This window comes from Sinohyriopsis cumingii, chromosome 14 (assembly GCF_028554795.1).
Source record: "Sinohyriopsis cumingii isolate HCF-2022 chromosome 14, ASM2855479v2, whole genome shotgun sequence".
Classification (NCBI taxonomy): Eukaryota; Metazoa; Mollusca; class Bivalvia; order Unionida; family Unionidae; genus Sinohyriopsis; species Sinohyriopsis cumingii.
The window spans coordinates 70,736,389-70,762,794 of NC_142974.1; the positions used below are offsets into that span (position 1 = coordinate 70,736,389).

Genomic DNA, 26,406 nt, shown 5'->3' on the forward strand with positions numbered 1-26,406 from the left:
ATGTGACGCAATTGTAACCAATATAAATGCTTGTTACAAAGATTATACACAACTTTTAAGCGGAGTTACAATAAAATCCTTACAGGGCATAAAACAGTCTGCTTTATAGAGCTGGCAAGCTCTCAAATTTAAAGAAGATATAAATACGGTGAAAAAGGCAGAAAATATAGAAATGAAAATGAAGACGAAAATGCCGTCTTGAAAAATGTGAAATGTTGTAAATGTACATTTTGTCAACTATTTGCCATCGCCTGAATCCAATCTATATGATCCTTCATTGCGATGCATTCACATCAGAAGATTTAATATTGTACCGATGTAGAAAGTATTACTAGTTACATTAGAAGTATTCCGTATATACTCATTCACAATTCATGTCCAACTGCAACAACATAGAACCTGACCAACGGCCGCAAAATGCTTAGGCAGATCAGGATCTATGTTGCTTGTTTTTTTTTATTGCTACGAACAATCTTTATGCACAATGGCTGTTGGGTATCTCTGTTGTTTTTGCAGGTGAACCGGACTTGTATTCGGCTACGTCCGGTAATTTTATTGCAAATACTACTTTGGCCGACAGTGCCAACTATACAGTTTATATAATGGTGTCATTTTAAAAACAGCATAAAAACTTATAATTTGTAATATACTGATTTATGAAAGATTGTCTCTTTATAACTAATACTATTCATGATATATTAAAAAGCGATAACCATAGGTTTTTGGAATAAATGGTTTTGCATGAAATCGTCAGAATATGCAATATTAGTATAATTTACACATTTTTAAAATAAAACCATTATTTTTACATTAAAATTAATTATATGTAATTACTTTTGGAATGAAAGAGAAGTTACAGCATATCCTAAATTATTTTTTGATATTGTATAGGACTGTCCTCTCTTGACGTACGGTTCCTTCGTTAGGCCGCTTGGGTAAATATGAAAGTATATTATATACACCCATAATGTAATTAGCAACAATATGGCGATGTCTTGCATAGTAAGCCTGCATGCAGAACACAGTATTAGCATGTACATCATTCGCCCGCAATCAAACAGGGGGACTGAGCCTGATGATAAATGAATTGCCTTGGTATTATTATGAGATAGCTCATGTATGAATGAAATCAAGGAGTCAGCATAGGCCTATTAGTAACTGCTAATATAACCTCATGTAAAATATGTTGTTAAATGAGTACACTCCATAATGTTGACTTGTGGATTCTCTATTAGCAATGTCATTCTCCGACCGTGTTATAATTATTAAAGTACAAAGCAGTGCCGCTGCTACGTTCTATGATCACACAAATGCAGGTAGAAATATGCACGAAATTTGTATAAATCGAAAATGTTCACACAAAATTAACAAGTTATTTGCCTCTTCACGGTTGTTGTCCAGTAACATATACAAAATAGCTACGCGAATCGTGTATATTTATTTTATATTTTCGAGATTGTTGCTACATAATAAGAACATTAGGGCATCTTATTCCAGGTATTCGCCTTGGGGCGTGGTTTTGGAATAGCAATGGCGCTGTCATATTTTGTTGATGTTTCCCTGAAAGTTGTTTTCTTGGGTAGCGATAATTCGTTGGGTTCTTCTCTTTTATTAGGACCTGTAATATTAAGATGATAATTGTCGTATTCAACATAATCGTACTCTTTGTCCTCCTCGGAACCAAACCTCGTACTCATTTGCATTTCCGGTCCTGACATCACTTCGTCCTCCATTCTCTTCAGGGCAAATTTCACCCTTAGGCTCTTTCTGAAAAGCATAAACATGAAATTATATCCCCGAAGGATCTAACATTATTAAGAAAATATAATTTAAGGAATATGACTTGTGACAGCCTATGACAGTCGATGACCGCGTAAAATGTTTGACTGACACTCACCATGAGAGGACCAATCCCAACTATTGAGAAGAACCTTTGACTTTAAATGAGAGACATTTGCAAACGTGATTTTCCTACATAAAATCAAAAATATGAGATTAAAGACACATTCTCTAATAAATGCAAGATAATTTGTTTTATATATTATTTGCTGAAGTAGAACTACAAAGCAGTAAAGCAAGAGCAACTGAAGTTTAAGATGCCAGATTGATGTGGATATATTGTTAACATTGCGCATTTACTAGATTTTTATATGAACACATTGAATACTATTGTAAAGATGTGTAAATACTAAGGAATGATCAGTAGACATTGAAGGTAATTAACATTTTAAATATCAATATCGATCACGCACATATACAGAGATGTACTATATATAATAATTTATTTCGTATAATATAAATATATATTTTAGTCCATATTTTATCAGGTGCATTACTAGTGAAAGTAATTTATCCTTTCATATCAAAATCCAACATTCCAGAATAGCTTACAACGTGATTCGCAGTTTCTGGAATAGGAATGATAATTCACATTTTTAAAATTGAAAATGACCAACTCAGTGTGCTTACCTTTTCCATAACAAAAACATGATAACAAATACAACGCTGACACCAACTGCAACGCCAACAGCTATTGCCGCTGGGTGAGATTCGTTGTGATGTTCAGACGACACTGCAGGTGGCACTGAAAGCGATGATATATGCTTGCGTTGAAATGTTTTAAGTAAGGAAACAATTTTTTTCCTGAATTTATCGCAATGCGAAAGTCCACTAAATTTGACAGAAAAATTTATATCCACTTAATTGCTCTTCAGTAAGGACATTTTATCTGTCTGAAGCCATTCGTCAACACACCAAGAAGCTAAGCTATTTAGGAATACAGTATATGCATTATATTGTTTTTCGTTGGTTTAAATGGAACAGCACCTGGGAGAGATTATTAAAAATAGTGGTGCAAAATCTTGGCAATGCACTTCAATTGGTATGTTATTACATGACAGTATATTTTAGCTATATAAAAAGACAATATTTGCTATTTGGAAATGTCACGCATATGACTGAATTAAATAATTGAGCTATTGAGAAATATTACCTATACATATCGTTTGAATATCCTGAGCCCATCCATCTAGAAGACAGTACAGACTTTGTACAGAGGGGTCCTTGATAAATCCACTGCTGCACTCAAACTCACATCGAGTGCCGATTGCTCTGGAACACATCAGTTTGTTAGACCCCTTAACTATAGCTCCGTTTGGAATCTCGTTTGGACAAGTGATTTCTGAAAATCAAAATGAGGGAAAAGGTGCAATCTTGATGTCTTTCTTAAGCTTTTATTGATATATTTTATACTTTATTTATATTGATATATTTGTATACGATATGTATATTGATATATTTGTATAATATATTTATATTGATATATTTGTCTATTGTACTTATATTGATATATTTGTATAATGTATTTATGTAGAATTATGCCATACAAATTAAATATATTTGCTATCAAATGCGTAGGTTCAATTTCGACCCAAATACTACATAGGAATGGGAGGTAAATCCGATGTCGGTCTGGTATGACCATGAATGACACAAAACCACTTTTGTGGTTAGACAACAACACGTTACGAGGATAATCAAGATGCAGACAAACAACTATAAAAATGGGTGTAAATGTGGCATGATGTAACTACATTCCAGTTTTTCACATCAAATAATATATATGATATGATCAAAGTAATGGATGGAAAATCTATTGTTTTATACCACACAAAGTTATTAGTACTACAGAACTAAAATATTTGATATCAACATACGTTGACAAAGACTGTCTGTATCTCTGTTCCACGTGCCTGACTCCATGCACTCAATAAATGGGATACTTTCATTCTTCTTGTAACCATATCCCGTGCATTCGTAATTACATCGCTGGCCGATCATGCCTGTGCACGTGTTTACAATTCTGCCTTGACTGAATTGCATGGGACAAGTAATAGCTGTAATGGACAATACAAAGATGAAATAAAACAAATATGAAAGCTGTAAGAAAATTTCTTCAAGAATGCACTTATGTTGTATAATCTTTTTGAACCATTGTTGAAAAAATGCTCTAATTTAGCCACTTCAGATGGATGAACATTTCTACATTTTGTGAACATTTGAGAAAACGCTGTAATTATTATCACAAGGTTTGTGCCTGGAATTCCCCAAGTGTTGTATGATGTTATTAACTGGATATTCTAATAATATAATATTGGTAAAATGATGCTTTTTGACGTTTATAACAGTTAAGGAATGACACTATTTGCATTGCATTTTTTGACAATGATACAATTTAAATTTAGTACGGTGTTGAAAGCACAATCTTTAGTTTTTGTGCTGTTTCAAAAGAACGCAATTTTTAATAATAATAATAATAATAATAATAATAATAATAATAATAATAATAATAATAATAATGCTTTATTTATAGAGGGTGACTAATTAGTCAAGGACTATTCTCTGAGGCCCGCTTAAGGAGAGTATAACAATGCACATTATATGAAGATAGCAATAATTACTGTTTATTTTAACATGTTTAGTATTAAAATACTAAATTCCATTATCTATTAGAAACACATACATGCTCATGATATCTTTTCTTAAATACTATAATATCTTCAGCAGATTTTACATGTAGTGGAAGCTTATTCCACAGAACTGTACCAGAGTATTGAAAACTTTTTTAAAATTGCTCTGTTCTTGGTTTTGGTACTAGAAGGTTTCCATGCGATATTGATCTCAACTGGTAAAGTGTTGAAAAAGGCCTGAATAAGTCCTGAAGATGCTCTGGTGCAGTTCCATGTAGACATTTATATAAAAGAAATGCCTTGTAAAAATCTGTCCTGTCATATATTGTGAACCATTTGAGTTATGTAAATAATGCTTTTGAGGGATGATCAATAAATGCATACAAATTAATGCGTGCTGCTTGTTTCTGATGTTTATAAATTCTGTCAAGCTCATATTTAGCACATCAGAACAATATTTACACATTTAGTACATTTTAACAATACTCCCTTGTTGGAAGAATATATGACTTGTACTATAGATTGCGCGTTTCCATAGGTAAATATTTCTTGATTCTGCTGAGAATGGCAATTTTGGATGACTGTGTTTTACAAAGCTTATCAATATGGTCATTCCATAATAAATTATTTTCTACGGACACACCTACAAGCTTTTCATGTTTGACATTTTATAATGGATGATTGTTTATTGCAAGAGATAGTTTTGGGTTCCCTGACTTGTGTAGCTTTTATGATGTCCCCAAAATCATACATTTTGTTTTACCTTCATTAATTACCATCCTATTTTGTTGTGCCCAGTTTTGGACTCTAATAAGGTCTGAGTTTAATCTTGTTTGGATAACTTCAGTATCAGAACTAAATGTATACAAGGCTGCATCATCTGCAAACAAATCTGTATTTGTGGATTCGTTATTTAATGGTAGATCATTGATATAGATAAGGAAGAGGAGAGGGCCCAAAACTGAGCCTTGAGGGACTCTTGAATGAATAGTGCGAGTTTGAGAGCTAATATTGCCAACGCTTACTTATTGAGGCCTTTGGTTAGGTATGATCTAAACCAGTTTAAAGAAAGATTGTAAAACCTATAACAGTTCAACTTTTGCAGCAGCATTTCGTGATCAACAAGATCAAAGGCTTTCTTGAAGTCAAGGAAAACAATCCCAGTCATATGTCCATTATCCATTTTCTTCAGCCAAAGATCAATTAATTTGGTAAGTTCTGTTTGGCACGAGTGGTACTTTCTAAATCCTGATTGCGCTTTATGAAATAGAGAGTATGTTTTAAAAATTGTATAGATCTGTATGGCTACATGCTTTTCAAATAGTCTTGGCAATACAGGTAGAATTGATATTGGTCTTTAATTTCCTGGATCCTTCATTTCTCCTTTCTTAAAGATAGGTGTAACCTTTGCACATTTCAGTGTTTCTGGAAAATTACCACTCATTGTACTTAAATTTATGATATGCGTTAGTGACTTTGTTATTACTGGTGCAGCGATTTTAAGAATTCGTGGACCAATACCATGCAATCCAGAGGATTTATTAATTTTCACCTTAATTAGCATATCAAAAGTATCAGCTTCATAACATTAGCAATTGAAAAATAATTATCATCAGGAATTTTAGATCCTATAACTAATAGAAGAGCATCAAGTTCAATTGGGATGTTAGTCTGGTTCTGAGTAATGCTACTGGAGATGCTTATGAAGAAATTATTGAACATTTCCACAATGTCTTGTACAGATGTTGCTGTGTCATCATTTTGCTTACGTCTAGGGGGAAGACAACTGTTTTTGGGTGGGTTCAGCTCTTTTAGATGCTTCCACAATGTTTTGGTACTCTTACTTTCATTAATAGCCTGTTTATAGTAGTTCTCTTTTGCCTTATCTATCAGGTGCTTAGTTTTATTCCTCCACTTTCTATAGCTTTTCATCTCTTTTTTCTTGTGGAAATTGTCTCTTAGGTGCCTAGCCTTACTGATCTCAGGGGTAATCCGCTTGGTTGTAATTTGGTGTTTAACCCTTTCTGTTTTAATTGGGGCATGCTTGTCTAAGGCTGCATTGAACATCTGATACCATATGTCCAAGGCAATGTTGACATCAGCTATATTGCAGACTGATTGGAAGGGTTTGCAAACAAATCATTTAAGAACATTTCCTCATCCAACTGTTTGAAGTCCCTGTATTGTATTTCAATAAGTTGGCCATTTTTTGATGATTTCGGAACATGTCTAGTTGTACAGTCTGGATAGTGGTCACTCAGTGCATACACTGGCACCTTAATTTCACTTATGTTTTCAGGTTTATTAGTATAGACATGATCAATGATACTAGCACTTTTATCCTTTACTCTAGTTGGGTGTTAATTAATTGAGTAAAGTTGTAAGTTTCAAAGCTACTTGTCCATGTTAATGGTGACGTTTTCATGAAGTCAATGTTAAACTCCCCTAATATGATAATTTCTAAATCTTCCTTTAGTAACGCTTTTTGAATTTGAACCTCAAATCTATGAATCGAAACAGCTCTGGAACTAGGTGGCCTGTAAACTGAACGTAAGTGTATTGGCTTTGATTGGGCAAGGGTAACTTGATCCAGATACTCTCTACCCCAAAAATCTCAAGATCAACACGTCTGTTATAATTAATGGAACTGTCTACATAGAGAAGAATATCCCCATCCCCCATGGAGTCTCTATCTTTTCTTTCAAAGTTGAAGCCCTGTATTTGGAGAGCCAAATCATCAGTATCATCAGAAAGAAAGGTTTCACATAGACCTAGAATATTGACTGATTTAGTTTGCTGTAATATTAACTTTATCTCATTCAGTTTAGGGAGGATGTTTTTAATATTTAGGTTGATTGCTTGCAGACCTCTCTTGAGGTACCCAAAGACATGACAATTTTGATCAGAGGATTGACTTTCAGACAAGGTAGTATGCCATGTATTGGTTTTAGACTTGACCGATTTCTTTACATTGCCTTGATTATTTACATAAACACATGAAGAAGATAACATACAAGAACCATCTGTTGTACCATAACCACATGTAGTGGGTATATGAAAATGTTCAATATGAGACTGATTTGCATACATGCAAGAAGACATTGACATATTAGACACTTGGGGAGCCTCAGAGGGAGAAGTAACTTGAACAGTATCACATTGTTGTTTACAAATTAACAAGCTGCACTTTGTACACGAATCAGATAGTGTCTGAAACCTGTTTTTAGAATTATAATTATTACATTGAAAGGTATACACATATTATAATGCATTTTGTTGCTGGATGTGTTGCATAGGTCTGTACATCATAGCCTTCTACCTATTGGTATGTGCACAACGTTTGCTTATGTCCTAGTTCGTTACAAAGATGGCAACGAATCTGTTTTCCATGTAGACACCGCTGTTTTACATGACCGTGTTTAAGTTTAATGCAGATTAAAAAGTACTCTGTTAAATTAAGTGAATTTTTGACTATGATCAATCATACTCCATGACTAGTGGACATCTTTTGTTTATGTACCACATCAAGGCTGGTAAACTATGTTGATACAACTTTCATTTTCAATGAAAGAGATTTTTGAATGAATGCCCCTTATAAACTTACCCAGTATAAATAAAGTATTAACATCCAGTTACCCGCCATTTTTGCATTTTCTTATTCTCCTTGTAATTTTTTTTAAAATCGTTTCCTTCACGCTCGTTTGTATTCTTTCTAATTAATACAGTTTAGGGACAGCAACCATTTTAAAAATATGTTTACTATATACATCGATGTCTTATCTATTAAAGTTAATAAAAATTGTAAGAAATCTTTGAAATTATGGTGAATTCGATTACGTAGTCGCTTACCCATGAGCAGAAGGGTACAAATTGCATTTTGTTCCTTTTAACTACATTTGCAGATTGGACCCATTACCTCTGTAAAAGGTACGTTTCTTAAAAGAATTGTATTATTATTATTATTATTGTTGTTATTGTTGTTGTTGTTGTTATCGTCGGTGTTGGTATTTTCGTATGATATCGATGTAGAAACACATATACATATATACCTTTTTCCATCCTTCCATCTATCCAAGGAGTCAGGCAAGTATGCAGACAGGCATGCATTCATATATACTCACATACATAAACTCACATACACACATACACACATACATACATACATAGCTCGGAAGACGGTTATTTGATCCATTATAACTGTGAAACAAATCGTATACCTGACTATATACAACGATAAATTCTATACAACCATTGAAGATATAAATCGTTTGACAAAAAACTCGAAATGGGTATTTTCGTACGCATATGCAAAGTGAACCAAATCTAAAATGAATTTAAACAATGCATATTATATTTTTTCTGTTCGTACGCATTAAACTATAAAAATGCTTCAAAACAGTGTATTAAATGTGATATTAATATATAAATTTAAAAGAAAGTCTCAGTTCGACAAACATCGCAATTTAGATAAATACGCGAAATAAGTAGTTCCGTAAATTCTGGACATACGGATGGAAAGAAGGACGACAGTCCTTAAAACAAATCCCGTATAACCGATGTCAAAGAGGTCGAATGCCTCTCTGGTAGGGCCTGGACTTGCAAATCTGTCAACAATTCTATTAATGTACCATGGTAAATTTTACTTGGCATATTAAGTGGATAACTTTATACCAGTATAACTATATGATCGTTTTAGTTACATTGTACGTGGCTTCAGTTGAAAATATATAGTATGTATGACAAATAATATAAATAGGTCTTTCACAGAAATCTTAAACCTTTACCACTTTTTGCAAATAAAGGTTTGGGGAAAACTGTATATGCATCCTTTATTACTTTTGTATTTCGTATGAATCTGACCTTTCATAATAACTCTATTCGTAAGGCTTAACCTAATGTAGATGCTCTAACCTGTATGATAGGATTAAAACTAATTCTGCCTACTATTATCAAGCATTCTACTATATGAATCAAGGGATAGTACTTTCCGTTCTGTCAGGTGTATATTTATAATTCTCTATAATTAATTCTAAATACCTTGAGTTTTTACATATGCATCCGGAATCACAGTGTAGATACATAGTAATTAATTGCTAGGTCGTCATGCGAGTGTGTCTGCTACATACGCGTGCATATACCACCGATTGCGTACCATCATTTTTGGTGATGTGTGCTTAGTTTTGTTGTTGTTGTTGTTGTTGTTGTTCTAGGGTTTAACGCCATTTTTCAGCACAAGATAGGCTATACATGGCGGCCAGTATAACTGGTGGAGGAAGAACCATGGAAAACCCAGGGAAGAACCACCGACCCGCGAGAAGCTACTGGCAGGCTTTCACACGTACCCACGCTAGCCGAGCCTTAGACTTGAACCCACGCAGACATAGGTGAGGCTTAGTTGTGAGGGAATATGGGCTCGTGTGTGCAGGCAAGGCGATGGGTACCTTTTACCCGCGGACCTGAGTTCGAATCTCCGTAGAGTACGGATTCAAAAATCTCTAATCTGTATGATAGTATTTGTATTAAAATATTAATTCTGCCCACTATTATCAAGCCTTCTTCTATATGAATCCAGAGATAGCACTTTCCGTTCTGTCTGGTGTATATTTATAATTCTGGTGTATATTGATAATTCTCTCTCTCCCTCTGTGTATCTACTGTATATAATTGTTTGATATCTTTGCAAAGGTTGGATGGATTATATTTTATTAGGCACTCCACTCCGATCTCACTTCATACAATTCTTTTATACATCAATAAATCGCAGGGACCCCGAGTGGCCTAGTGGTCTAAAGCGCTCAAGGAAGGATCACTATGTTTGCGTTGGTTCGACTCTCAGGCTCGGCTAGCTTGGGTACGTGACAAAGCTTGCCAGTAGCTTCTCGAGGGTCGGTGGTTCGTTCTGGGTTTTCCAGGTTTATTCCTCCACCAGTTATACTGGCCGTCATGTATCGCATATACTGTGCTGAAAAATGGCGTTAAACCCTACAACAACAACAGTAACAATAATAAATCGCAGAAATGTTAAACCTTGCGCGTTTTCTACGAATAAGATATCTGTTTTGTCATATTTCTAAAGAGATTGGCTGCATTAAGATTTCGAAAGTGTAGAAAATAATACAAAATATTATTTTCTACTCAGTAGCGATTATAATATCATACGGATTTACGGCATAATTTCCACCTGTGTAAGTACTATACAGCACGGCGTTGGTTATACAGTATATTAGCCGTCGGCTGCCATCGAGTCAATTTTACCTTAATATATGTTATAGATTAGTTTGTCAAGAAACTTAGCTTACTGGTCTGTATATACAATATATATGCTCAATTGAAAACATACTGAATACAGCTAAAATATGTTTACAAAAGGAAAATAATATTTATGTGTATTTACGCTATCTGCAGTGTGGCAGGTTGTAGTGATATGTATCACTAGGGCATCATACCGCAGTCATGAAAGACGATGTCCCGCCCAGTCATATTGTCCTGATACTAGGTCCGGCCAGTCCTAACACTAACTTCATAATGCTTTGTGCCTAGCCGCAAAGCTGTCAATGACATTTTGATAATTATTTGATATATGTCGTCCGGGATTCGAATCGACGCTGTTACCACTTAGGTGTCCAAAGCGGGCCTATATTTTATGCAAAGACGGATAAGTGTGTACATATACACAAACACACATAAGCCCTATCTATCAAATAGAAGTACGTTTTGCTTCTTTCTTACCTACCAAAATCGGTAAAAACGTACGTTTTTCAAAACATGCATATTGTTCTTCCCATACTTTCTATGACAGATGGCTCAAGTTACACGTGCGACTAATAATAGCATTACAAAGCTCTATGTTTTTGAGTGATATAATATTGGCAACTATAACAATGTCCACTATGATGTCGGATTTTATTGCTATAAAGTAAGCTATTATAATGGAACTAGATACTCTTTAAGAAGAACATTGCCATGATTTATGCAGATAGGCATATGTTGCACACTATGTATTCACCATGTTTGAAGTATTAGAATCATTCAGTCCAAATGGCTTCTGGACTACTTTTTTACCTGTATAACACCAGGACGGCTAATCTTTGTCTGAGTACATTACGATGCATTTCTGTAAAACAAAATGAACCGATTTCCTTGACTATTTTGGAAACAGTCATGAAAGGTGTAATCAAGTATTTTCATTCGTGTATTATAACATACGATTTTGACAGCGATGCTGACGAATATGAGCAGCACATGAGAAATATTCATTCATTCTCTCTTCTCACACGACAAACACAAATGCAACATCCGTTACCTATAAATGATACAAATATTAATTAATGCAGGGTTAAGTGATCAAACAAAACTACCTGTACATATTGTTTGAAGATCCTCAGCCCAGCCTTCGAGCATGCAGTGTATACTTTGTACCGTACGCACTAATCCACTGTTACACTCAAAGCCACACTGCGTCCCAACTGCCCTGGAACATATTTGTCCATTTGGCCCCTTAAGGAGAGCTACGTTTGGTATCTCATTTGGACAGGTGATTTCTGACAATAAAGAGGTCAGCCTACGTAATATCACAATGTGTTTGCTTATCTGCAATTTGTATTGATATATTCCTTACTCCAGCATACTTATTGCATTTAGAATTTAATACAAAGATTAATGTGGCACAAGAAATTATAACGCATTGTGCTTGAATACTACCCTAGCATTATACAAAATGGTAGGGATATTAGCTAAAACTGACTCGGTCAAATTAAGAACAATCAGACTTAAGGAGGAATTATTATAATTTTTATCAGAGGTCAGACATTTATTCAAGCTTTGATTCTAACTGTTATTGAAACGGACTTAATGAAATAAAGTTACAAGAAACAAAGTCAATACGCTGTGCGATTGCAAAATGAACCACGCAGTTAGAAAGGTCTATATATTTAAATCATTTTTTAAATATGAACGAGTGAAAAAGTTCCATAATGTGAAGCGCGCTTCAGGTCTTGAAAGAACTCTAGATGCAAACAAATTTCAAGAATTAAAGTAAACATTGCATATTATAAATACATATATTTTTTGTATGTTGAAACGAACGGACGAAAAGATCTCGCTATTTCGTACTGTACGAAACCCGCATTATAACTAACGTGAAATATTTAATATAACCATACGTTGACAAAGACTATCAGCATCTCTGCTCCACGTGCCTGACTCCATGCACTCGATTCTTGTTATATTTTCGTTCTTCTTGTAACCATGTATTGTGCATTCATATTCACACCTCCGGCCAACCATGCCTGCACACGTGCTGACAATTCTGCTCTTACTGAATTCCATAGGACAAGTGATAGCTGTAATGAGCAATGCAACGATGAAATCAAACACATACGAATTCAAAGCTTTTAGGAGATTACTTCTTGAATTGTAAGTTTTGTAGCACAATTTAGTAATAACTGATATGCAAATATTAGAGTTAGCAATATTCGATGCCCAAATAATATAATTAGCCAAATTTGGTTTAACCTTTCGAATGTTTACATGCAATACATGTCTTTATTTCTTTGAATACTTGAGGAATATGTTCGATTAATTAACAAGTCTTGTGCATGGATTGTCAAAATGTAGCTTTCTTTTTATTAATTGCATACAATATGATAAGGTGGTGGACATAATTCACTTATTTGTTTGAAGTGACACCTTTTAAGAATATTGATATATATTTTGATAGTTCACAGTTAAGCTCTTAATAGATGGATAAATATAACTCTACTTACGTTCGCATAGATTATCTGTGTTTGCCATTTTCCAGTGTCCGTTCATTTGACATTCTGCTTCGATCACTACTTCGTTCCTTTTATAACCATAGTTACATGTATAATTGCAGAACGTCCCAATTGTAAAATTACAATTCACCCATTTCCCATTATCAAGTGTAGCAGGGCATTTAATCTCTGCAAATGGAAAGCATGTTCCGTTTCAAGTTTAGTACAGTTTTAAAAGGACATACCCTTTCGGGTTGTGCAATTTCAGAGGATATTAGTACATGCAGTACACTTTTAAACATACACTGCTTAGGAATACTATCGTTTTCTTAGACACTAACTTTTAACTTTATGCAGAGCTACACTATACAGTCATGATATAGAAAGACAAGGGAGGATGAAAACAATTTTGATATGCGTTGCTTCTGTACTGTCTTACAGACGTAAGGACAAACTACGTATGGAAGACATAGTACTTTGGGCGTGTCACATACAGCTCTCTTTCTATCAGGAAAAATGGTTAGATAGCAAGTTGGTAAACATATAATCCAAAATCGTTTGATGATATAAACAGTGGATCAAAATTGCTAAAAGTACAATCACACGCCAAAATAAAGAAATAGAAATGGATATACGAACCTTCACATGAATCTTCCGGAGTGTATATGTCACCATTACAGAGAACGTTATCTACACCTGTCTTCGCTTTATAGCCTTGCTTGCAAGTAAAGGTACATTTGCTCCCATTCACACGTTGGCAATCGGAGGACACAATCATTTGATCGCGTATCTCAGGACAATAAGGAACTAGAATAAGACAGATGCAAAATCGATACCAAGAAATAATTGATGTTAGTTTAAGTCATGATTTTACAGTGGCCATCATGCAATATCATCATACTTTATGTCCATTTGAACGCACTAATATGCGTTTGAATTAATGTACCCATACTGAGTGATGTATTAGCGAGCCATCAAACACTTTGAAACTATAAACTTGACTTTGAAAACAAACAAAAAAGAAAAAAAGATCAACAATAGTCAAACCATATCTTTGCAAAGGCGAAGTAAATTAACTTCAGATGCATGGCTCATAAACCGCAGATGAGTGCTACAGTATGATTTGATGGATTCCTATTCCAGATGGGACAATGTTGTTTTCTTACTGATTCACATTTATTTTTGCGTAATGTTTGCCGTTTGTTCTACGTCACACACCTTTTATAAATGACTTATGGTTCAATTTCGTAAATCCTTTTTATTGTACACATTGCGTATGATACTTTTATAAAGGTAAAATATTGCTTACTATTAGAACAGACAGTGATGCTTCCTTCCTTAAGCTCTACACCATCCTCACAACCACATGTACGACCGCCCGGAATTGGAAAACAAAAGGTGGAACAACCCCCGTTACCAGCAGAACAGAATGCATTTTCTGAAACACAAAACCGATCACATTGATTATTCATGATCAACGAAATCTGTTACTAACGGAACATTAATTTATATAGGTTATATAGTTTGTTAGGATAATTAATTATTTTTGATATTTTCCATAGCAAAACACAACTACATAAATTGGCAGTGACATTATTATGCATTATTGATATTTCTGCAAGGCTAGCTGGGTAAGTGTCTTTATTGTGTTACAATAAATAAATGCATAGTACACTGGTAGAATCATGCCACTTAAATACAGGAATCATACAATATGGGGAAATCAATTTAGAAATATATCCTTAATTATATTTGAAGTATCTCAGGTACAATTCCTACACATTTGTAAAGGACTTGATCAATGTATAGGAAGACACATAATGAAATTGCACTTTACGTGTCTGTTTACTCACTGTTCTCGACCATTGATGAATAAATACTGATGACCGCAATTGTCCCCAGTTCTCCGTGAACAGCAAAATCTGTCGTTTCATTCGGGTTGGAAATCTTCAGCTTTATCATATGACTGATCGTTACAAACAAAATAAAGTGCATTCATTATCAGACCTGTTTTGACACGAGGCACGAACAACTCGGTTCGTCAAGGATAAGGCGTTGAGAATGATGCATTTGCTAAACCGAGAGAAATACTTTAGTAATGGCAATCACAGATATTAGTCAAGGGAGGCTGTAAAGAAATACGGACTACATCATCGGCAACTTTCATCAAAGCGGTGAAAATAAATTTATAACACTGTAAATGTAGCATTTCATAAGGTGATCTGCATAAATATCAAGATGAATTTCATGAATTGCGGTAAAATGAAACTACAGCATTGTATTTACTTTTATAACGGGATGTATACTGTAAGTAATGGCGATGATATTTGTATCATGGAACTATTGGAAGAATATCTTTTTTGTAGAAGCATATACTTTGACAGGCAACAAATTAAAAACATAATGTGTGTATTCTGAAATTGGTACGTTTGATATATTTACTTATCATTAATTTTAAGGATTAAGTGGGATAAATCCACAATGTCGCAACAACATAAGAACTAAATAGAGACAAATACATAGCTTACTCTTGACACTAGCTGTTTCAAAGAACGCGACTATTCAAGTTTAAGAGAATAAAACCTGCCTATATGCACAGCGGATAAAATGATTCGATCACCATTCTAAGTATGGGTTGGTTGGGAACGAATTACACTTCTTTTTCTTAACACTTACGAATACATCCTGGTAGAAATGAACATGTACTCTTGGTAGATAGCTATTCCGCGAAGACCAATGTTAGGATACCGAATCAATGTGCTGTGATTAGTTCCGTCCAGCTTGCAGTATTCGATGCTCTCTTTCCAGTAGTTTATCCAGTACAGGTAGTCACCTGACATCGTGTAGTAAGGAATTTTGGAAAGTACACAACACAAGTTATTGACTCAGAGATACAAGTATACCGAGAATATAGCGTAAATAACGCATTTTATTGTAGCCTAATTTTAAAGGTAGATATCTTTTCTTAACCACAGCTGAAAGCACGCCTTGTTACAGTACAATAGCATCAACTTGTTTTTCAAAATAACTCCTTTTATTCGTTCCTTACCATATCCCTCACTTTCTGGAGGAAGAAAGAAATACATTTCCAACAGAAATGAATCAGTTGATCTGCAGTTTGGTTAAGGTTAGCTTCCGGTTCATGTTATAAAAAGTTTAAACAATCAAAATGTATTGCCATGTTTACACATCGAATCTTGTTTCCATATACAAGAACCTGCTAAATTGCTTCGATGATTAAAACATTAATAGAGACCTAATCGCTATGTTTATAGATAAGAGATATGTAGGAAAATGAAGTACAGTTTCTAATGTAAGACGTTCTGTCCCACGGGTGTTCAAGAAAACATTATTATTAGTCATAAGTGTGACATACATAATGGATATCGTTTCTTAAACATTTCGGAAACAATGAAAATGTATTTACTTTTGAAATCGACGGTGAGCTCTGTGGGCCAGTCATTATTAAGGTTTAGGAGAACTGACGACTGACTGCCATCCATATTAGCCTGACCGAGATGCGAGTTGTAACCGCTATCAATGTAAAACATCTGTCTGAAATGGAAATGTTAATGCTTCATTGATATTATACAGGCTGGTGTATTATCAGATTAATATAGAAAATAATGTATCCACGGGGAATACAAAAGGGCTTTTCCTGAATTAGAATTCTATATAATTGGAACTTCTTTGTCATCATAATCAAGCCTTCTTTTATACTGCAACATTTATTTTTGAAGGTTAATATGTCACCTAGGGATTAAAAATGAAATGCATACAAATTTCAACCAGGAAGATCTGACAGTTGTTTGACAAATATAACAAAAGCCTTCTTTTGCGGACTACCGTTTCAGCTACTTACGGTTTAAACACTAGCTCTGCCTTAAAAGTCTTTGTATAATATAACCTGACAGTTTTCTTTTTAACAGCTTAAAAGACTATAAAACGTCTACATACCCCTTTGATGGATAGACAACCAACCCGTTGGGATGATTCAGCCCAGTAACAAGGACTCGATATTTTCCGTTTGGCGACAGAATACCGACGTGACTCTTGTTTTTCGTCAAATAATTATTATACCTGACTGCAGTATTGTAAATGTTCCCAGTTGAATAGTCCACAGCTAATCGTGTGAGATAATGAAACTGGCCGTTCGAGAGAGCTGAAAATAAATTATCTGGAATGAACTGGAAATGCATGTGCTTTGCTATATGATTTCCAGTAATATGTGTTTGTATCAAGTGTTTCTTTCTCTGTTTGATTTTTAAAAATTTATAATCCAGATTCTGCCTGTTCCATGTATGTACATCACATTTATTACACATTGGATCATAACATAAATCCAGTCCAAATGTTTCCTTCACTTTTATGATAGAACTATTTCATGACAATAACCAAAGTTCTGATATGAAGCATGACATTTGTCAGTCGATCTGAGAATTTGAAGAAAATTATATAATGGAGCATCTGTATGAAAACACAAGTGCTTTTGTTTAATGAATACCAGTAAAAGCCTTTTAAGGACATTCGTGTTTAAGCATCCATGAAGATTGTAGCGGATAATTCATTAAACTATCCAATTGATGATCTGGTTTTTATCGCGTTTGAGTACACTAGTTATATTAATTTGAAACCATTAAAGCTGGACTATCGTATTGTTTAAAGTATAACTGTGAATTGCGATAATGAATATAAAGTTTATGTGGATACAGTGGATATGCTCAACATTATTTGTTCGTGGCATGACTTATTTAGCACGGTATGAAATATAAGCTTCGATATTTATACCCATATGTTTCAATATGATACATATATAATGACAATATTTTCTTCCCCATGCCTTTTCGTAGAATTGACAAATATGCTAACTTCCATTCACTCCAGATCAAATGGAAAACTTGTTGCAATGGGCATTCACTCACAATATTACTCCAAATTTCAATTTTAAGTAGACAAAAACGCCATTTTCTTACGAAACTTATGTCTAGCGAGTGACAAGTTCAGATTTATCTCGGCGGAATTATGTGCACATTAATAATGTAGTTGTTGTGTAGTGATGAATCTGCGCTTGTGCATTTAGTTTGGAATACGGCATACATTCATTTACTTTGTTTCTTGTAGTGTATTGTGTTTATATAAGTAAGCTTTAGGTAGAATAAGAAAATGAGCATATAATATAAAGGTTACTGCTTTTGTATGGGAAAATATGATCTCGTTTTGTCTGATGGATGCATGCAATCACTAGGTCATATATTCCCATACAAATGCAGTAACCTATAAGTATGATACCCACATATTGGCAATAATTTCTTCCCTGTGCCGTTAAGGTGCATGATGGCTAGTTCGGACTCATATGTGCCCCATATGACCAGATCGTTAACAGGGCTGTATGTAAGACCCGTCACAGAATTTGTCTCGTGGGCGTCGATCCCCTGTACACTCTGATCTGTCAGGCTGATTTGGTAGATGTCGTTATGCGTAGAGTCTTTAACCAGAATGAAGTTGTCCTTAATAGGGTCTTACAAATAAATGATAAAATTCAGTGAAATTAGTCACTATCCAAAGCAAATAAGATTAATATTATTATTTGATTTCAATCTAACCTAAGTCGAAACGTAACAGTTAAGTCTAAGTTCCAGTACTTTGATTGTCCGGCATTTTAGCCTGGTTCAAAACTGACGATTTACATTTCCTAAGATCACACTTACCTCTAAGAATTAGTTGGTAAATTGTGTGACCAAAGCGTATTTCCAAAGCTATGTGATACCTTTCCAAAGGATATTTGTACGCAATTACAGCACGCGAGCTTAACTTAAATACTCACTTTTTAAAGTATCTTTGTCAAATTTCATGTTAGCTTGTAGGTATACTCGAAATGTTTCTTTACTACAGGTATATAAAACATGCTATATAGGTTCGGTAATGTTGGCATATATTAGGACTAACTTTCTAAGAATGTATGGTAGAAATACTTATTGAACTGACAACACCTTCAGGTTTCTATATAAAATAGCTGGTTTGGTCATTAGAAACAGACATCATATTTTTATTCTGTTTCGAGTCACTTACTCGGCAGATACATGTTTAAGAAGGCAATTATTATGTAATCTTTTTCATGCTATCTTTTACCTTTGCACAAAGACGTCTTTAAACACATCTTTTTAATTTTACCCTGTTTCTCAGAAAGATGTATAATGATCACATATACCATGTGTATGCCTCTCTCTACGTCTGCTTACATGACTAAACAGCGTAACTTTTCGTGCTGTTAAATCCACCTACCTGACGTACAGGTCTTTCCATTTCTTTCAAGCCTAAAGCCAAAAGTGCACGCACATACCCTCGACTTTCCGTTGGATATACAAATCTGCTCACAGTCTCCATTCAACGTAAAACACGGCCCTTGAGAAAATTAAACAAAACAATAAAAGAGGAGTTAACATTGAACAAATTGTTCCGACTCGTGTCTGAGTTAGCTAGTGTCACAACATTGCGTTAAGGTGATATATCGTACCATCCGATGTATATAGCTGGAAACAGCCTTTTACATAACCGTGTCACAGTGGAAATGCCACTGCAACTGGCTAAAAAACGATACATATGTTATAACACGATCATGCAGGTGGGAGAAATGAAGTTTTTCACTGAGAATGGCTCGTACAAATACATTTATTTCATTGCTAAACCTTAATAAAACTTTGCAACTTTGCTGACCACAGTGATGTATTGAAAGTTACAGCAGAGATACATTTAGAATGCGAATGAACGCCCATTAGACTGTGAACGCCATGCTGAAATCCGCACTACACTGACTAAGATATTTTTGTAATTGCTGGTTTGACAAAAAACGACAGAACATTTCCATACGGATTACAGTTTCACAGAAGATCGAATTCATTGACAAGGGAACACAATATCCACAAATGTTACCAAATTTCACCTTCCAAACTTGCAAAAGTAATCGTGCCAGTATCATTCCTAGCTGAATTAGATGGTCGCTACTGGCTAAAGGTAAATTAATACAATCGGAATGAATAATTTTCGCGAGCTAAACGTGTAATAAACTTAGACAGTACTAATAATATCATGGTAAATTAATGACCATTATAAATTTGTTTAATCACCAGGAACAACACATTTTTTAACATTATACATTTTAGTCAATATCGTCTTGAGAAGAAGAAACCGAAGATAGTCTTCAGGTACTACAAAACAAAGGCGAAGAAAGAAAGATAACGTGTGCTGTTTGCTACGCTATTTACTGCATCCAATTTTATCGTCGTTAACGGCAATGTAATCTTCCTAAATTGACATCTGAACCTAAATAAATGTTAAATGATTCATCGAGTACTATAACATAGAATCATACAAAACATTAAAATATTTACCTGTTTCATTTTGACGCAAAGTTTCATCAAACACCTTAATAGCTGAAATACTTCCCGTGTCAGGAAACCTGCCAGATGTTGCTATGTTCCCACGGTTAATGGAATAAGATGTTATTAAAGTCCCGTTGGCGTCTTTGGCAGTAACCAACAAGTGACCCTGAAAAAAAAAACCAGATTGGGCTTCGAACAGACCTTTGTTTTACAAAAACAACTAACACAGATAACCCAACTCAATAAAGGTCTAAAAACATATTTGAGATTTATCGAAATAAGCCTTGTAGGCCATATAGACCACTTATTCAGGTGAAAAAAATCTGAATTATATGTCCGGAAATATACTTCAGAATTTTCCTTGTAAAGAATGGATGCTTGTGTAGGCTAATTCAAAGTGGGTTGAATTATCTCACATTATATTTAAGCGAACTGTGAATTTATTGTTTTCCAAGATATTTTTAATTAAATTAAATTCAGACTGTTTACTTTATACTCCAGAGGAAGGAATTTAATAATAATAATAATAATAATAATAATAATAATAATGATAATAATAATAATAATAATAATAATAATAATGATAATAATAATAAAATAGCAATAGCAATACTACCAACATACACACTTCTTAAGACTGGACATTTACCTTGTATATTTCAAGCTTTTCAAGAGTTTTATCGCTCGAATGAAAATGGTAAAGGCTGGATCCATTAAGGAAGCAAGAGATAATAAAATTGCCGCCGCCAGCTGAGGCATCCAAAAAGTAGATTCTAAAATTAAAATCAAAATGCAAGCATTAAGCTAGAAAGTTAAATTGACATTTACAAACGGTCTCCAGTGTGTCTAATGTTTTGATTAATGCACATATGAATGAAGAAACGAGTGAAAGACTAAGCATTGATGCTTTCATTACATATTAAATATAATTTTGGCTTAATTTGACCACGTAATTTCTCAGAGTTGCCGTGGTTAAGTCTGGTTACAAGTACACATGTCATTCGATGCGATGAAAATTGTTTAATTTATAAACAATATAGAGCTTAATCCAAAGGAATTATCTATCACTAACAATATAACTGATCGTCGTTATATTATAACGGTAATTATACAGTGTGATAAGTGATAGATAATACTTTTGCAGATAAATAAATCAATATAGATTGAGAGCACATACATTTACCCATTATTGTTGGAATGTTTAATTGTTGTTGAGAGATTTTGATTCTGCAATATAGCTCTTCAGGCGTTAGATCTTTCAAATTATATAATTTTCAACTAGAATTTTGTGTCATAGTTTCTTTTGAGGCGTACTGAAACATAACGTTCAATCACGTTCCACAGGGGCAATATGTTATTGTTGGTTTAACTACGATGACACCATTAAAATGTTTATTCCAAATTAATGCTGCCTAACATCTATGCAGTCGTACTAAGCATTACTACGAATCTGTGATATTAAGCAAGGTCACAACAGAGCAAAACCAAAGCGATTATTGAAAATAAGAAATACATATATTTCTCTAAGCTACAAAATAAACATGTGAGAGGAAGGTAAAGTACGGTGAAATATATTATAATAAAAGCTCTGTCACAATTCCAAATGTATAGAGTGTCCGAATAAATTCCAGTTTCGAATGTGTTGATATGCCAATACTTTTGAACGAGATGATGTGCCAACAGTTTTGATGTATTACAATTATATATTCCAGAATGTCTTTGGATGAGCTCACAGGCATTACAAGGTATAGCGTTAGTCTAACATATTAATGATTACACTGTAATTTCAATGGATAACGTTTAAATAAATGATTCCTCGCAAATTATAACTGAACACAACATAAAAAGATTCAAGAGGTTTCACGTGAAGGGGGAATGGATAATTATAAAGACAGCAATCCTACATTGAAACCGAACACACAAGCAAATGACATGGCTGTCAGTCAGACGTTAGATTCCGGAAGATATAATTTATGTAAACAAGGTCTTGAACTCAGATATCAGTAAACAACTTTTATACAAATGATAAGAGTCATGTGATCAATTTCTTTCTGATATGTAATCACTGACAAATGTCGAGCACACTAAATGAATTAAATATAGATGGCAATGCCAATATGTCCAATTACCTCCGTTTAATTTGTTCTTCCCAATTTAAAATATCACATCTTATTTTCCTCTGGAACAGATTACTGTGTGTCGCTATATTATCTCTTTAGGTCTATAATGCCATTATATACAATATTATATTATTTGGTCTGTTTGAAGAGTTTAACTGCATGTAAACGTCTCTTGACAAAATTTGGAACAAATCATGGTAACTTAGCTGTAAAAGCACTAAACCCACAGGACTGGTTGCTATTAGTGCAATCGACAGTCCAGCTGATAGTATACTCATGTGATCTAACACTGTTTCATACCGTCTTCAATGCATTTCTGTCTAATACTATTCAATTATTCGATTTCGTCTAATCATCTCTTTTTAATCTTATCTTTCCTTTAACCATAAATTGATATCATCTATGATGTTGTTGTTATCGCAGACTGATATGTTTCTTCACATACATACATGTATACAAAGGAATGGGCTTGACCTTACATGATAATAGGCTATATTATCTGTGCGAAAGTTGTGCCTAATTTGCACGTACGAAGACTTTCAGTTGTATTACTGTAGTGTGACTCTTATACGCTTTGCTTCTGTTTTCGTTGTATGTAGAAACGCATGTTCTTGAACCAGAGCAGAGTACTCTGAAGGTGCAGTGTCATGCTTTATGTTTCTAGCTGGTCAGATAATGTGCTTTTTAAAGCACAAATCTATCTTTCCTTATGATACGTGTGGTCAATTGTTGGTTATTGGTTGCTTTAATTTCAACAAAATTCAATATGTAAAATTGTATTTCTTATTGCGTATTGATTGATTATACTTGTAGTAGCTTAAGTTCTCGACTGATACGTAGTTTCTATGCTAAAATATGAACCAAGCATTAACTGACCTTTCATACATACTTTTGAAAAAATTCAAACACGTTCATCTTTTTGCTTGCATAAATAACATACTTTACGTGTCATTTAAAGGTTCAATTAACGCAAAACGGATTATAAATCTCACCTTGGTACAAAAGGAGACACAGAAGCAACACATGTGACAGCTGATATTAAGGTGAATAACTAAGGTTGTTAGTGCACGTTTAGAGACAAAATCAATGAAACCAAGACAAATGTTCGAATAGTGCAATGCAAGTTGAAACGAGACTGTAACAGAATGCAGCTAATCAAACAGTTATTCGGAGCATCTTTTTCAGACATTGTATCAAACAGAATATCAAAGTTTCTTGTTTTTTTTCCCAGTATAAGAAGAAAAGTTCGTCTTCTTGTCATAAAAGCGAATATTGTGGTAGATATTTCAAATAAAACAAATCATGTAAACTTCATCGAAATTAATTATTTAATACTGAGATGAACTAGATATATCCCACTATAAAAAAATATACCTATATCTTCAATCGCATGATGCTCTGGAAAATAAGGGTCTACATTGTTTTATCACATATAACTCACATATAAATCCTAGTATAGACCCTGATATGCCAGCTCATTATGCAGCAGTTACCTGACAGAAATATGATTGAAGTAACAAGGTCTCTAAAATCAGCTTTGCATAAATAAAATTCGGTTGATAGATAACGGGCAAAATCTAGTTATCAAACTCTGTTTGATTCAAACAAAACTTACTTCTATTAAGGTCACATAAAATGCAAGGTTTACAAAGGACTCATGCAAATATTTTTCAAAGAGTATTTCATAAGATGGCTCAACTATTATTCTAGCAAACCCGCGTAACTCATATAATGGCCAAACAATACGCCTTGGGTTTATATGGATACAGCGTGGCATTGAATACGTAAACTAAAATTATATAGTGAAGAATTCAACAATGGAGATGAAAATTGCGGTTGTAGTATATTTGCATCCTCACATAATTATACAAAAACTGACAACACCAATCCCTTGAAAACTTTGCTTAGAGAACTGAGTTATATGTATCAGATTTTAACAATGAAATGAATAATGATGAGTGAGAAAATGCAGGAAAAAACAAAAGGGTTTGGGAGAGACAGTATCTTCCTGACACACCTTTTTTTATACGGGTCATAGCTGAGTGATTTTGGATCGAATAGGTACGTAGAGTCCAGTACGAACTGATGATTGCTGCCGTCCAGGTAAGATGATTCTAGTGTGCTCCCGTTCCTGTCTGATATCCAATACACCATACTGTGATGTTAAACAAATACGTATAATTACGTGTTCTTGTAAAATGTAGTCAAAAGAATAAAATTCATACAAACGAACAAATTCAAGATTTTAAAATACTTTACAAGATAATAAAATGAGAAATTATGTATGTACCTACATTCGTGACTTTGTGTGTATTTAGATGACAGAAAGAAAGACATACGCATACAGGAGTTTTGTTTCCCATGCCGTTAATAAATCTCAAATGGCAGACAGTTTGTAATAGTCAACCAACAGATGTGCAAAGCAATTCACATCGGACATTTCCCAATTAAACTTATCCTGACATTTGATTTGAATAGGCATTACGTGATATTAATTTCCAGGTCAAAACCGTTTCAGCGATATAAACACCTACGGTAAAAATACAATACATATAATAAATATGGAAACGTCTAAATGCCATACCGTTCATGGGGCAGAATTAGGATATCACGTGGTTTGTTAAGACCATCTAGAAAAACTTGTGCTATGTTAGACGCTCTAGAGAGTCGCCATATCATACCACTGTTCTCCTCCGTCCAGTACAAGTTCCTGTCGTATCCATCCCATGCCAGCCCTTAAAATACAGAACCAAAGCTTATGTTATTGAAATATTATTAAAGCTATTATGAGGCTGAAGAAAGCTATTATTATTATTGTTCTTTTAACTCCATGTACGCGTTTTCTCCCGCAAACATGTGAAAGTTTTAAAACTGAGATTTCATGTCTGTCAAATAGAGGTATGAAAATATTTCTTAACTCTCTCTGTCGGACCAAAACTTGGAATGTCCGTTACTGATGATTGCAAAATTCAAATTCCTCATTTGAAAACTAAATATCACTAAATTCGTAACCGCTGTTTCTAATTTGGTCCATAATTGTAACCTAAACCAAAATCATGCTATTGGTTCATCATATATTTGCTGATTTCATAGTTTAGGATCTGTAAGCTATGCTTCCTTAAATCGTCCTGTGTATTTGTCTTGTTTGAAATGTGCTGATGGAGATTATTTTAAAAGAACTCTAGATGTCATTAAAACCATATTACTTTGTCATATATCAGTGGACGTGACCATAGTTAAACTGTAACCAATAGCAAGTGTTGAAACTCCGAATGCCTAGGGTCCCGAGGTAACCATAAAAGTAATCCTGGGCAACCATTTCTCCCAAAGTGAAAGCCCGGCTGATAATTGTTTTTGAAAAATATTGTTAGAATTATCATTTCATTATATATATATATATATATATATATATATATATATATATATATATATATATTCCAGAGTCAAACATATGACCAATGAATTGTTCCTCTGTGCCCTTAGGGTGACCGTACTCTCTGCATACACGTGCACATTTAAGTGTCGGGTTGCTGTAAACATTAACATACGTCTGTTATTCATTGTATGATTAAGTCAATATGGTCTCTGACGTGGGCACACAAGGTAGACATTTAATGGAGCACGATTGTTTCTCTTTTGTCAAAACACTAACATATGCTAGCATGTGTCAATTCTTTCATCTTTT

The 26,406-nt window shown here is 34.1% G+C and overlaps 1 protein-coding gene across 1 annotated transcript in view; it reads right to left on the reverse strand.

Moving 5' to 3' along the window:
- Positions 1–1,478: 1,478 nt before the first annotated feature.
- Positions 1,479–26,406, reverse strand: part of LOC149784100 (uncharacterized) — a 34,457-nt gene continuing 9,529 nt past the window's right edge. The window contains exons 4-15 of the mRNA XM_089932947.1: positions 25,306–25,456; positions 21,251–21,374; positions 20,611–20,767; positions 18,516–18,740; positions 17,303–17,384; positions 16,650–16,777; positions 14,532–14,660; positions 12,632–12,811; positions 3,717–3,896; positions 2,993–3,181; positions 2,470–2,584; positions 1,479–1,767 (exon numbers count right to left, since the gene is read on the reverse strand). Coding sequence (XP_089789073.1) covers positions 1,479–1,767; positions 2,470–2,584; positions 2,993–3,181; positions 3,717–3,896; positions 12,632–12,811; positions 14,532–14,660; positions 16,650–16,777; positions 17,303–17,384; positions 18,516–18,740; positions 20,611–20,767; positions 21,251–21,374; positions 25,306–25,456 — 1,949 coding nt within the window. The remainder of the gene's footprint in view (positions 1,768–2,469; positions 2,585–2,992; positions 3,182–3,716; positions 3,897–12,631; positions 12,812–14,531; positions 14,661–16,649; positions 16,778–17,302; positions 17,385–18,515; positions 18,741–20,610; positions 20,768–21,250; positions 21,375–25,305; positions 25,457–26,406) is intronic.